At 41.7% G+C, this 15854-nt stretch overlaps 1 protein-coding gene across 1 annotated transcript in view; it reads left to right on the forward strand.

Annotated features, from left to right (window-relative positions):
* Positions 1-15854, forward strand: part of LOC126452593 (GATOR complex protein Iml1) — a 572541-nt gene that overhangs the window by 550950 nt on the left and 5737 nt on the right. The window contains exon 55 of the mRNA XM_050091115.1: positions 9399-9587. Coding sequence (XP_049947072.1) covers positions 9399-9587 — 189 coding nt within the window. The remainder of the gene's footprint in view (positions 1-9398; positions 9588-15854) is intronic.

The raw sequence follows: 15854 nt of genomic DNA on the forward strand, positions 1-15854 counted from the left end.
CCGTCAGAAAAAAGGTGCGCAAGGACTGCACCGACCCCATATTGAGAGGCATCCGTGGCAAGAACAAGATGTTGGCCAGGTCGATAAGTAGCCAGGCATGGGGCCTGTTTCAGCCTAGTCTTCAATTTCTGGAAAGCCGCATCGCATGACGTGGAACAGTGAAAAGGCACATTTTTATGCAACAGGCGATGCAACGGCTGAGCCACCGAAGCAGCAGACAGTAAAAACTTGTGATAGTATCCTATTTTCCCCAAGAAGGCCCACAGTTCCTTAACAGATGTAGGGCAAGGAAGGGCATCGATCGCAGCGACAGTTTGCTGAAGCGGACAAATACCATCCCGAGAGAGTTGAAAGCCCAAGTATGTGATAGATGCCTGAAAGAATTGTGATTTCTGAAGGTTACACTTAAGACCAGCAGTCTGTAAGACATGAAAAAGTGTGCAGAGGTTCTGAAGATGTTCTTCAATGGTGGAGCCAGTGACAACAATGTCGTCCATTTAATTTATACACCCAGGGACTGGGAGCAATAATTGTTCCAAGAATCGCTGAAAGAGAGCAGGGGTGCTGGCAACTCCGAATGGCAATCGTTGGTATTGATAGAGGCCGAAAGGCGTGTTAAGGACCAGAAACTGGCGGAGAACAGTGTCGAGAGGAAGTTGATGATAAGCTTCTGACAGGTCAATTTTAGAAAAATACTGGCCTCCCGAAAGTTTAGTGAACAATTCTTCAGGTCAGGGCATAGGGTAAGTGTCGATAAGGCATTGTGCATTTACAGTGGCTTTAAAATCGCCACAGAGACGAATATCACCATTGGGCTTAGCAATGACAAGACAGGGGAGGACCACTCACTGAAAGTGACAGGAAGCAAGACCCATGAAGTAGTGACGATCCAGCTCCCGTTTTACCCAATCACGAAGGGCCACAGGAATGGGCTGAGCCCGAAAAAACTTAGGCCGAGCAGTGGGTTTGATATGAGCAGTGGGTTTGATATGAGCTTCAAAGTAGTTTGCACGGCCTAACCCAGGAGAAAAAAAGGGACAAAAATGTCGTTGACAAGGAATCCAGTTGAGCATAAGGAATAGCATCAGAGACGATATTGACAGAGTCATCTATGGATAACCCAAAAGTGCGAAAGGCATTGAAACCAAAAAGATTTTCTGCATTGCTCTGGTCGACCACAAATATGGGAACAGTGCGAACGATGGATTTGTAAGATACCTCAGCATTAAATTGTCCCAAGAGAGAAATCTGTTTATTGTACGTCCGTAATTGCCGAGTGACAGGTGATAGGAGTGGAGAACCCAACTGAAGATACGTCTGAGAATTAATTATAGTGGCAGCAGAACCAGTATCCACCTGCATGCGAACATCCCGAGCAAGGATCTGGACAGTGAGGAATAACTTCCCTGAAAGGGAAGAAGTGCAATTGATAGACAACACAGAAGCAGAATCAACATCACTGTCATGAACATCATGTATGCGGTTGGATTTGCAAACGGAAGACACATGACCCTTCTTTTTGCAATGGTGACACATGACCCAACGTTTGGGACAATCCTCCTGTGAATGTTTCGTAAAACACTGCGGACATGAAGGAAGTTGGCGGGGGTTTTGCTGCAGTTTCTTAGAGGGTTGTTTACGGTTAGGCCGAGGCTGCACGTGGGAGCGTAATGCGGCCACATCGGCCGGCAGGGACACACCGCACACGTCGTCAACAGCGCACAGAGGTTGTATTTCCCCGACGTCACCCAATGCCTCTATTTGCACCCCAGCGGCGCGAGAAATTTCAAAAGACTGTGCGATGAATAGGACTTCATCTAGAGTCAGATTTGCCAACTGAAGGGCATGTTGCCGACCTTCTTTGTCGGGTGCCGACCGGATAATAGCATCCCATACCATGGAATTGGCATAGGATTCTTTGTGAACGTCAGTAACAAATTGACACTTTCGACTGAGGCCATGAAGTTCAGCAGCCCAAGCATGATAGGATTGATGCAGTTGTTTTTGACAATGATAAAAGGCAACACGAGAGGCTACCACATGCATTTGCTTTTGAAAATAGACAGACAGAAGTGAGCACGTTTCAGCAAAGGACAAAGATGCAGGATCTTTCAAAGGAGCCAATTGCGACAACAAACGATACATTTAAGGTGAAATCCATGACAGGAACAGACACTTACATGTTTGTTCGTCCGTGACATGAAATGCCAAGAAGTGCTGTCGAAGACGTTTTTCGTAATCAGACCAGTATTCCGCCGTCTCGTCGTAAGGAGTAAAAGGAGGTATAGGCAACGACGAGAAACGCCCCACATTTGATGCCGCGACGAAATCGCAAATTGCCGATGTTAGAAGCATTTGCTGTTCAATGAGACCTTGCAGTAGTTGCTCCACAGTAGCCATGGAAACCTGTGGGTCAACAATGAAAAGGAAAAATCCCATCCTCGTCGCCATTTGTTATAACGTCAAGTTGGACACATATATTTGAAAATGGCACAACACTTATAAGTCACTGAGCAAGTTGACAAAGCAAGACAAGTGAACACGGTAACATTCGAATTAGCACTGAGTCTAAGTCTAGCGGCCACTGGCTGGCTGGCTGCTTAGGTGGCGCGGCTGCTGCATGGCTGGCAGACAGCGCCACATGTAGAGGAAGCGCGTCACTTTGAATGATCAGCGAGTCACAGCAGAGGGCTTAGTAGTTAGCACGTTGCACTCACATTTGAAAGGAACAAGGTTCATATGCCTGTCAGAACATCTAGATTTTTGTTGTTTCCGTGAACTGATTCAGGTGAATGCTGGAATGGTTTTTGCAAAACTGATACAGCCAAAAATCCTTCCCCTGTGAGATACCTACGGTTTTAAAAATAAAAAAAAGCTATTGATTGTTTTTATATGTTGATGGATGACCTGTTTATCATAACAGAATGAAGTAATGACTCAGTGATACTGAAATCCAATCATTACACCACCTTGCTGAACTGGTATACATTTTGCTGGAACCATCTGGAGCTATTATTGCTTGTCTGGACAGAACTCCATATTACAAAAACAAAATAAGGAAAACGTCCTAGGTAACTTTGAAAGAATCAGCTAAAGTGGTGTAATGCAACCGTAAGTTGCATAATGGTGAATATCTAGTAAAACCCTAGGTTCTCATAGACTTAGTAATGTCAGGTTCAGTGTTTCCACATTACTCAAAGTGTAATACCTAAAGCACTATGGATGAGGTTGATCATTTCAAACTTCTCTGAAATTTACTGGTACAAATCAAATGACCGTACAACATAGATGACACATATCATTTTTCAGATTGTGTGTTCACTTACTGGCATGGTGGTATACTCGAAATCCTTAATGAATTCCTTACATGTACACACTGAGTGAACATTGATTTAGTTTATTTATGTATGTGATGGTAAATATAGTTATATAATAGAAGGAAACATTCCACGTGGGAAAAATTATATATAAAAACAAAGATGGGGTGACTTACCGAACGAAAGCGCTGGCAGGTCGATAGACACACAAACAAACACAAACATACACACAAAATTCAAGCTTTCGCAACAAACTGTTGCCTCATCAGGAAAGAGGGAAGGAGAGGGGAAGACGAAAGGAAGTGGGTTTTAAGGGAGAGGGTAAGGAGTCATTCCAATCCCGGGAGCGGAAAGACTTACCTTAGGGGGAAAAAAGGACAGATATACACTCGCACACACGCACATATCCATCCACACATACAGACACAAGGCTTGTGTCTGTATGTGTGGATGGATATGTGCGTGTGTGCGAGTGTATACCTGTCCTTTTTTGCCCCTAAGGTAAGTCTTTCCGCTCCCGGGATTGGAATGACTCCTTACCCTCTCCCTTAAAACCCACTTCCTTTCGTCTTCCCCTCTCCTTCCCTCTTTCCTGATGAGGCAACAGTTTGTTGCGAAAGCTTGAATTTTGTGTGTATGTTTGTGTTTGTTTGTGTGTCTATCGACCTGCCAGCGCTTTCGTTCGGTAAGTCACCTCATCTTTGTTTTTATATATAATGGTAAATATAGTGTTGCACTGTGTACAGTAGACACTGAAAAAAGCCTTAGTGCTGTAAACATTTCTTACACTAAAACACAATTATTTTTAGCTGTAAATAATATTACATAAAACTGTGTTATTGAGTATATTAGACCAACATAGCATCAAAGGATGTTACAGCTTTATTTTCCTAGATACTCCTTCACATAATAATAGCACTGCTGAATCAAATAATCTTTTACAGCTTCCTATCCCTTGCTGCGATTTACCAAAAATATGAGTTCTGTTTCATCTTTGAGTCAAATTGTAGTGCAGCCACATTTTTTTCATTCACTTAGATGCAGAATATCTGTTTTGGCCTTCTGAAATTAAAACTATCAAGCACCTGTTGGCAGAACTCCAAATGCTGAATGTTATGCTATCAATATATTAAACAAAACTATAAATCTCATGACATGATAAATCTCTGGCTCAAATATAGAGTGAATGTGCTATGACAGTTATTTATAAAGTTAAACACATCAGCCTAAAGAGCCTGTAAGAAAACTGCTGGAGAAGGTAAAGCAAATGTATAGGAAGATATGTTAAAGCTACATCATTGTATTATTCCTCTACACAATCTCCATTCAGATATAAGCATTTATCTAATCTGTTAGCAAATTGACAAATTCTGTAAGCAAAAAGTTCTGCCACTTAAGATTGCAGCCAGCCTGTAAATGTATCGTAAAGTCCTTTGTCAAAGAATTGGGAGCCAAACCAGTTTTTTGTGTTGCATGAAGAGGTGGAAATCACTTGGAGCCAACTCTGGGCTGTAGAGCTGAGGCTCAAAAATGTCTCCCTAAACTGAGCCAGTAATTCTTGTGTTTTTCAGCAGAATGCGACCAAGCATTGTTCTGCAAGAACATAACACCAGTAGTCAAGAGATTGTATCATTCATTGTAAATGACTCTTCTTATTTTTCATAAAAGTTCAAAGTAAGCTTCAGAATTGATAGGCCTTCCACATGTAATAAAACCAATGAACACAATTACTACAGTGTTCCAGTCCGGCTGACAGAGTTTGGTACACTATTTTTTTTTATTTGTTGGGTAAGGCAGTATGTCCCCACACCATTGTCTACTGATTTATTACCAAGTTAGTGAAGGAAAGCAATGTCTTATGTCCAGTTGGGATTCCATTCAGTAGTCCTTACATTTACACATTGTAAAGAAATTCCAGAGCAGCACTCATCCATTGAGTTTCGTGGCTTTCAGATAGGAGTTTTGAAACCCACCAAGCACGGAACTGGTGGTACATTAATTGCTTGAGTGTGGTCTCACTCAAAATGCTTAGAGAAGTCTGTGGAAAGATGTCCTACAGTAGAGAAAAACACCGATTTTCATGAATTTTTTCATTATTTTTCGATACCAGTGTGATACTTATCATAGATGGATGGTCGCTTATGTCATAACACGAATATTTATTCTTCCACCGTTATGAAAACAGTGCCATTGACACACAAAACTTTCAGTTATCAAATTTGATCTATGTATAGTACAATAGTACAGATTTCACTACACACACACACACACACACACACACACACGCCAAGGGAGACTTGGAGACCTGTAGTGTTCAGTTTTCGGTCCACTCTTTTTCCTCATGTATGAGAATGACTTTCCACTTAATATTCTTTAAACAGAATTGTTACTTTCTGCAGACAATGCTAGGGTTGTAATACATCCAGTTAGAGAGAAACCAACAGAAGCAATTGTTATTGATGATTTTTGAGAAAACACCATATTCAGCTCTGTACAACAGTTGATGCAGCATACAAACAACAGTCAATAAACAGGGTAGACTGACACATCTTTAGAGTCATTGCAGTCTTTTAAAGGGCTTTTGAACATGTTTCCCGAAAACTATCTTTAGCAGCTAGTTTGACAACCTACACTCAATGGAAATATTTTACACTTTGTAGCAACAAACATATGTTCAGACCTTGTAACTATAAATGGGCTTAACTTTATCAACAGTATCAGTATAGAGAGAGGGGTTAGTGATCATGATGTCTTAGCAATGATGGTTAGTATAGTTAACAAATTAATCAAGAAGACTAGGAGAGTATTTTTGCTAGAAAAAGCAGGTAAGCAGTTGCTAGTAAGCAGTTGCTAGCATCCCGCATAGGCAGTGAATGGAAAATATTTATGATGGAAGTAAAGTAATAATGGGCAAAGTTTAAACAATTGTCACTGATGCTCTGGAGAAGACTGTGCTGAGAAACTGGATTAAGGATAGAAAAGACTCACCATGCTTAAATAACAAAATTCAGAAAATGCTGAGGAAGCAAAAACTGTTGCACTCTCACTTCAAAAGAGAATGTGCAAATGATGACAGATTAGTAGAGATTTGTGTGTCTGTAAAAAGATCAATGTGCAAAGCATACAACTACCACTTTCATACCTTAGCAAATGATGTGGCTGAGAAGCCGAGAAAATTCTGATCCTACATAAAATGACAAAGTGGTCGAAGGCTTCTATCCAGTCACTCATTGATCAGTCTGGTGTGGCAATAGAAGTAGGCAAAATGAAAATCAAAGTTTTAAATTTCATTTTAAGTAATCATCCACACAGGTGGATCATACAAACATACCTGCAGACAAACTCCCATATAGAGGTCATAGTAGTAGACATCCCTGGCACAGAGAATCAACTGAAAGAGTTGAAGACAAATTTGTCACCAGGTGCAGATGGGATCCCAATTTGGTTTTCCAAAGAGTACTTTATGGCATTGGCCCCTTATGTTGCTTGCATTTATCTCAAACCTTGCCCAGCACAAAGCCCCAGGTGACTGGAAAAAAGTATAGATGACACCTATATATAAAAAGAGTAAAATAACTGACCTGAAAATTTGCATTTTACAATCCTTAACATGTTTTTCTGTTGAATTCTTGAACATATCATTAGTTCATATGTAATAACTTCTCTTGAGACAAAAAAGCTTCTGTTCACAAATCAGCACAGTTTTAGAAAGCATCGCTTGTGTGAAACACAGCTTGTGTTTTTCTCTCATGATAGTCTGCAAACTAAGCAGGTTTCATATTCCTAGATTTACGAAAAGTGCTTGACATGGTGTCCCAATGCAAACTCTTAATGAAGGTATGCTCATACAGAATAGGTTCCGAGAAATGCGAGTGGCTTGAAGACTTCTTAAGTAGTAGGACTCAGTATGTTTTCCTCAATAGTGAGACGAGTGTTCACCTTAGACAAAGGTATTGTCAGAAGTGCCCAGGGAAGTGTTACCACTGTTATTCTCTATATACATAAATGATCAGCAGTCTGCGACTGTTTGCTGATGGTGCTGTGGCGTACAGGAAGGTGTCATTGTTGAGTGACTGTAGCAGGATACAAGATGACGTATACAAAATTTCTAATTGGTGTGATGAATAGAAAAATGTAAATTAATGCAGATGAGTAGGAAAACTAGTCCCTTAATGTTTGAATAAAGCATCAGTAGTGTGTTACTGGACAGAGTCAGGTCAATTAAATATCTTGACATAATACTGCAAAGTGGTTCAAAATGATACAAATATGTAAGGATTGTAGTAGGAATGTGAGTAGTTGACTTTGGTTTATTGGGAGAATTTTAGGAAAGTGTGGTTCATCTGTAATGGAGACCACATGTAGAACACTAGTGCAACCCATTCATGAGTACTGCTTGAGTATTTTGGATCCCCACCAGGTCAGATTAAAGGAAGACATTGAAACAATTCAGTGGCAGGCTGCTAGATTTGTTACCAGTGGGTTTGATCAACACTCAAGTATTACAGACATGCTTCAAGAACTCAGATGGGAATTCCTGGAAGGGATTCTTTTTGAGGAACGCTGTTGAGAAAATTTAGAGAACTGGCATTTGAAGCCGACTGTAGAACAATCCTACTGCCATCAACATCGATTTGGAATGAGAACCACGAACACAAGATAAAAGAAATTAGGGCTCCTGCAGAGGCATATATAGACAGTCGTTTTTCCCTTGCTCTCTTTACAAGTGGTATGGGAAGGGAAATGACTGGTAGTGGTACAATGTACACTCTGCCATGCACTGTACATTGATTTGCCGAGCATGTATACAGATGTTGTTGTAGGTGTGCCTGTAGAATGCTCCAAATTTTTTGGTGTACACATTGATGAAAACTTGAAGAAGAATGTTACAACCTGTTCAAACTATTCAGTTGAATTACTCTTGATCTTCATGTAACACTCTTAGTAAACAATCAAATCAATATCCTAACATATTTTGCATATTTCCAGTCAATAATGTCTTGTAGTGTTGTTTTCTGTGGTAATTTATCACTAAGAGAGAAAGTACTGATTGTACAAAAGCCACTAATAAGAATAGTATGTTAAGTTCATACACATTCATCTTGTGGGCACATCTTCAAAGAGTTAGTCATTTTGACTCTACATTCATAATTTTCACAAATGAAATTCTTCACGTATATTCCATTACAATTTGAAAAGAATACTGATGTCCATACCTACATCACTAGAAAGAAATGACCTTTATTACCAATTATTAATGCTGTCGTTGGGTCAAAAAGGAGTTCATTATGCATCAACAAAAAGTTTTGAGCATTTGTACAGTAACATAAAATGTCTGACAGGTACAAGATTGAATTTTAAATCTGATCACAAACTACTACATATAAGAATTTTCATTTAAAAACTGGTAGCTTGTAAAAAAATAGAACTGAGAAGTAATATGTTCATTAATCTTGAAACTAATCATGTATACATGTTCTGTAAACATTCTGTAAAGTCATTCAAACGATTTGTGAAATACGTAACTGAGTAATTAACTTACAGCTTTGAGATTTTTTGCCACTATAAATCGTATTGCTGAAATGATTTATTTGGCATGGTTTTCAGTCACAATACTAATTTTGAATGGCTACTGCAGGTGAATGGAAAACAATGTGATTTCCTGCTATTACAGCTTGAATCTCTCTGATCACCCAAGTAATACTGTATTGTAACCTATTTTATCCTTCTTCCCCTCCCACCCCTGCCACTTTCTGGACAGCTCTCGTAATAAGGGCAGCAGTTGTCATCTTCTTACATTACATTATTCTGTGAATAGGAAATAAATTTTCTCTAATAGCAGCTTTATATCACAACCATACAGGATCTCCGTGCCAAGAATCCATTTCATTTCTGAATTATTGTGCAAGCGCTTCTGTCATTTTTTAATTCTATTCAAATTCTTGTTTTTCCTTGAGCATATTAACCACCTTTCACAATAATTTGGAAAAGAACTTGCACATTTTCATATGATCATTATGATGTGTGTTTTGTTATATTATTTGAAATATTTTAGTACATATTATTGTAAATTTGTTGCAGCACACACACAGTCAAGGAGAACCAGTTCTGCAAACTAATAGTAGAGCAAGTTCAGGGGGGAAACAGCAACTCAATCAGGAAGGGAAAAGATATCCTGTACATTCTGAAAGTGCATCAAGCCCACACGAGTCATACATTACAAGACATGTCAGTGAGAAATACAACAAAGACATAGGAAGTGATCTAAGGGTAAGTAGATTTTATTCTGTAAAACCTAAGGTAGAAAAGAAGGCATATAACCTGAAAATACTGTGGTGAATAGTTTGTTACTGCCACTTTGGGAAGCTATTTTATATAGTGTACATAGTGTTTTGTACGTGCATCAAGTGTTGCAACAGTGATTGGTTTATTATCCTGTCCAACTTGTGGAGCCAATTTACATTAATTATATTTATTAGTGCATATAATGCACAGAAGTGTCAGAAGTGTGGCTAATCATAATTGTAGTATTACTTGAATCATCCACATGAATTATACATACTACACCTAAACGACATAGTGGGTGGTTAACCTTCACAACATTACTCACTCCCTTGCCCTGAATTAATTAGACCAAAAAATGATTTAACTTTGAATTAAAAACATATTGTCTGCTTAATGTCTCTCATAACATCCATCAACAAACTGTTGGTCCTCTTTTGAAACTGTGACCAAGTGCAGAGTTGTCCACTCAGTAGTAAAACGTATTCCTGAGCACTACATTCTTGACTTGAGTAGCTGCTTCACAGTCCATGCCATATGATTCCTGATTCTGCCCCCTCCCCCCTTTACCTCCATACCATCTTTTTCAAATTATGACTATATTTGCTAGCCCCTACCTTCACCCAAATACATCCCTGTCCATATGCCATCTGCTTCACTCATTCTACCCTCACATTTTCTCTCCGAACTCTTCTTTCTCTGTTTTATGTCATCCTCCCAGCCCATTCCTCTGCTTCTTTGTGTGCTTTCATGGAACTCTCCATGCCTGTGCTGGGGGAACTCACCAGTGTCACATTTTTGCCCCTCCCTCCCTCCCTCCCTCCCTCCCTCCCTCCCTCCCTCCCCATCCCCATCCCCATCCCCATCCCCAGTGTGTTATGCCTCTGACTGCACAACTCTACTCTTGGAAAGTGTTTGGCGGTGGCCAACCATTCAGGTGGACAGCTGGTTGGTGATCATGCCTACATAAAATTGTTGCATGGATTGCACCAGTGCTGGTGTATGACATGACTGTTTTGAGAGTTGCTCCTGCCTCTAATGGAATAGAATCAGCCTGTCCTCAGTTTTCACCAGCCCCTGCCTCACACCTTTATCCATTCCTGTCCCATTACCCTTACTGTACTCACACTCTCTGTTCCACAGTCTCTCTATTTTTCACTTGTGTCTGTCCTTCTCAATCCACCGCTCCAAGTCATCTTGCACTACCCACGGGGCTTCCTGTTTGTGCTCAGAATGTGCTCCCTGGTGCAAAATTCCTATTCTGTGCATCTGCTACCTCTTCCTCCTGGCTGTCAGTTATCTTTCATGAAGCATCCTTCCCATTCTCTGTCTGCGTGCTCCCTTTACCCGCCTCTAGCCTTTGCAGCCTCGCACCCCAGCTGACCTGCTGCCTGGCACAATATAGTCAGCCCTGACAATGTAGCCATATGGTTGTGTGTGTATGTGTATGCTTGTATGTATTTGTATGCTGTATATATGTGAAGAGAAATTCATCTGAACTCTAGCAGATTTTTTTCAGTTTTGTCTATGTGCCTACCGTAACTCAGCACCTCCACTGTGAGTTATATATATTCTGCCATAGACTCTTCATACTGTGTGTGTATTCTGCATTACTTGATTCATACAGATTAGCCCTTAGTGACATGGTGCAAAATGAAGCATTACCCAAGATTTCCTTAGACCATATGTCTTTCTTCCATAAATTTCTTATATTAGTAAGTTGTTATTTGAAAAAAAACTTTGAAACTGGTTTACATGATTCCTGCCTCAACACATTCTTGTTATTTCATATTCTTATAAGATGACTTTGAGCAGAGCACTCAAGTTGATACTATTTCTATTAGATTTTTATTATCATTAGCTAGGTATACATGAGTGCCATCCATTTTCCATGTGAGCAGTTGGTTATTATTCTGCAGTCTACATAATTTTAATGTGATCTTAATTATGTACTAAATTATGTATAACAGTTACTTTTTCTTTTCTTTTCTCTCTCTCTCTCAAGATGTAGTTTTTCCATTTTGTTGTAAATATTTATTCCCATTAGATTTATCGTTAAAAACAACATTTAGTTTTAAAGGATTTGTATTTATTTTTTGTTGCTGTTGTATTCATCTGCATCAATTATTCTTTAATTGCTTCTCTATTAGTTACACTAAACAACACTCATCACACTTTTGTCCTGCTTCAACATCAAATAGTACCAGACTCGCCTAACTGAAATTTAGCTCTTGCCATTCATAGAATCAAGAGTGGAAATAGGAATAAGCTTCATGGAGATGCACAGTTACTTACTTTAGTCCAGAAAGGTCTCTCTCTCTCTCTCTCTCTCTCTCTCTCTCTCTCTCTCTCTCTCTCTCTCTCTCTCTCTCTCTCGCTCTCTATCTATCTATCTATCTATCTATCTCTCTCATAGCTGTATTGGTTACCAATATAGCGGTATAAACTTTGCTTTTTCAAATGGAAGTATAGTACTTTGTACTGATAGTATAATAGCACTAAAAGAGACAAATTCAAAGGCATTTCACGCTTCAAAACCTGATTAGCAGTTCAGAAAAATTACGATATTTAGACGTGAAACCAACTGGTATCTTATCGGGAAGTTTGTGTTACTGTGTGAATCTGTTGTGTCAGACTGATAGTGTTCTCCAACTTGATGCAGCTAACAGAGTCTACTTACAAAAGTGGAAAGTGGAGAAAAATTTAATTTGAAACTGATAGTAATCACACTTCCACTACATGTACATTTACATCTACATCTATACTCTGCAAACCACTGTGAAGTGCATGGCGGAGACTACGTCTATTATACCAGTTATTAGCATTTCTTCCCATTCCATTCATGTGTGGAGCATGAGAAATATGATTGATTGAATGCTTCTGTGTGTGTTGTAATTATTCTAATCTTATCTTCGTGATCCCTATGTTAGCAATACCTAATGGGGTATTGTATATTCCTAAGAGTCTTAGCACATGTGATTGGACCGACACAACAACTGGAAGGCAAAGGATGTGGCATCTAAGTGAATATTGAGTCAAGCACCCATCTTGTTGGTACCACTGACATCATACTTTCTCTAGGAGAACCAGTAACACCTTGGTAAGACACCCCCCCCCCCCCCCCCCCTCCCCTGCGGGCCCAGGAGTTAGAATAGGCCCAAGGTATTCCTGCCAGTTGTAAGAGGAAACTAAAAGGTGTCTCACACCTCTGAGCCCTTATTTGATGGTCCCCTGTAGGGTTTGACCTCCATTTTTCAAAATTTTCCCAAAGAGCGAGCCAATTGCAGAATGGTGCCTCACATGGTGCATCATGTCCATCGTGCATTGAGATCTTTAGCCCACTTTCTCGTTGTGGCATTGCAGTCCTGCTCATCCTCCATCTCTTGAGCAAGGACACCTTCCTGGGTGCATTTTCCTCTGCCCAATATGCAGTGTCGTTTTCTGTGCCGACAATGACCATGGAATTCGTTGCGCTTAATATTCAGCATGGTAGCCAGTCCATTGTGGTGGGGCAGCCATGTACCCTGTTGGTTGTAGCCCCAGACCACACAAGGATCCCTCTGCTGCTGCCTGCACCATTAACTCCCCACATATGCCAAGGAGCAGATGCCTGTCACCCTGGGGCACTGTGACTCCCGGCAATGGCCATCTTGCCAGGTGGCCTTTGCTGCAGCTGGGTAGCGTGGGTGTGGAGGGCCCCGACATGTGATGAAGCATACCACATCATCACTTGATGGTGATCAAATTCCAGCAGTCTCTAAGTGTTCCAAGTCTGAGTACAATGTAAGGAAGTATGATCCTGAATCGTTCCCCTCCCTGGCCACATCATGGGAGGAACACCAGGCTAAGGATGGCAGCGAACCTTATTTGCCCCAGTACCTCATATGTATGAGAGCTGATGGGGACTCCTTTGTCTCGATGAAGCCTCAGTTTTTTGTAGAGCATTTAGAGGTCAAGTTTGGGGAGGTGGAGAGCTTGTCCAAAATGCGGTCAGGGTCAGTCTTGATAAAAACGGCATCTTCTGCCCAGGCATGGGTATTACTCGCTTGTGACAAGCTGGGGGATGTTTCCATTACCATCATGCATCACAAGAGCTTAAATATGGTCCAGGGTGTTGTATTTCACAGGGACCTTCTTTTGCAGTCTGATGATGAGCTATGAGCCAACCTAGAGCGACTAGGGGTTCATTTTGTCCAGAGCGTCCATCGCAGTCCAAGAGATAATCAGGTTGCCACCAGTGCCTTCATCTTGGCCTATGAGGGTGACACATTACCCGAGAAGGTGAAGGTGATGGTCTACTGCTGTGATGTCTAGCCATATATCCTTCCCACAATGTGGTGCTTTAAGTGCTGGAAGTTCGGCCATATGTCTTCCCACTGTACTTCCAGCATCACTTGTCGAGATTGTGGACATCCATCCCATCCCAATACTCCATGTGCCCCACCTCCCATCTATGTCAGTTGTGGAGATCATCATTCCCCTTGCTCACCAGACTGCAGGATTTTACTGCGAGAAAGGAGAATCATGGAATACAAGGCCCTGGACCGACTGGCCTACACTGAGACCAAAAGAAAATTTGAGCCCCTACATCCTGTGACTATGACCTCCTCTTATGCCGCCGCTATGAGAACAGTTGTAGACCCATCAGTTCCGCAAGTTACAGTCGGCTCTCTGAGCTGGAAGACTACACCTGCCCCCTTGATCGTGGGGGGCACTTCGCTCCCTGTTGCTCCCACACCACCTACCTCAGGAGCACTGTCCCCCCAACCATCAGGGATACTAGTCCTCACTTCTCAGCCAGAGAAGCATAAGTCTTCTTTGGCTCCTCTCGTTACGAAGGGGTCCGATGGGTCACTCCCTTCCCAGGTTTCCACAAGTGGGAAAGATGACACCCTCCAGTGGGTGAAATGCCCAAAAGCAGCTGGTCATAGGGCTTCACGATCACCCTCAGTCCTGGTGACTGAATCAGTGAAGCTACCCAAGGATCAGTGAGAGAAGTCCAAAAAGAAGACTCCCAAGACCAAGGGAATTGTGGTGGCACCCACACCACTGCTGCCTACAAGCTCTGCATCTGAGGATGAGGTGAAGATTCTGGCATCCTCTGAGGACCTAGATCTCGCCAGGCACTCAGACACAATTGATATAGTCTGTTCAGGAAATAAGTCAGTGGCAGCAGGTGACCCTGAGGCATAGACTGCCTCATTGAGTGTTTCATGCCTTCCCAGTCTCACGATTATGTCATCCTCCAGTGGAATTGGGGCAGTTTTTTCCACCACCTGGCTGAGCTATGGCAGCTGTTAAGCTTTACACCTGCTTTCTGCGTTGCCCTCCAGGAAACCTGGTTCCTGGCAGTGTGGACCCCTGCCCTTCACAATTACAAGAACCATAGTGAATATAATAGTGTGTCAGGTGGAGTATGCGTTTATGTCCTGAACTCCGTATGTAGTGAACCTGTGCCCCTTCAAACTCCTCTTGAAGCTGTGGCTGTCAGGATACGGACGACGCAGGAAATAACTGTCTGCAACGTATACCTCCCTTCCAGATGGTGCGGTAACCCTGAATGTATTGGCTGCACTGATTGATCAACTCCGTAAACCTTTCCTACTTTTGGGAGAATTTAACGCCCATAACCCCTTGTGGGGTAGCACCATGCTTACTGGCCATGGCAGAGATGGCAAAAATTTACTGTCCCAACTTGACCTTTGCCTCTTAAATTCTGGGGCCGTCACAAATTTCAGTGTGGCTCATGGTAGTTACTCAGCCATTGATTTATCAATTTGAAGCCCAGGAGTTCTCCCATTTATCCACTGGAGAGCGCATGATGACCTGTGTGGTAGTGACCACTTCCCCATCTTCCTGTCACTCCCCTGACATCGTGACCATAAACACCTACTCCGATGGGCTTTAAACAAGGCAAACTGGGTTGTCTTCACCTCTGTTGTCACCATTGAATCTCCCCAAGTGGTGCTGTCGATGTTGTGATAGAGCACGTCACTACAACGATAATTTCTGGGTGGAAAATGCAATCCCTCATTCTCTAGGGTGCTCATGGTGAAAGACAGTCCCTTGGTGGTCGTCGGAAGTGGCAGAGGCAATTAAGGAGCATTGGTGAGCTCTACAGCAACATACGCGGCACCCTTCCCTAGAGCACCTAACAGCCTTTAAGCGGTTCCGTGCCCGCGTTCACCTGCTTATAAAACGACGGAAACAGGAGTGTTGGGAGAGGTATATGTTGATCATTGGGTGCCATACATC

Source organism: Schistocerca serialis, chromosome 1, assembly GCF_023864345.2.
Source record: "Schistocerca serialis cubense isolate TAMUIC-IGC-003099 chromosome 1, iqSchSeri2.2, whole genome shotgun sequence".
NCBI classification, from domain to species: Eukaryota; Metazoa; Arthropoda; class Insecta; order Orthoptera; family Acrididae; genus Schistocerca; species Schistocerca serialis.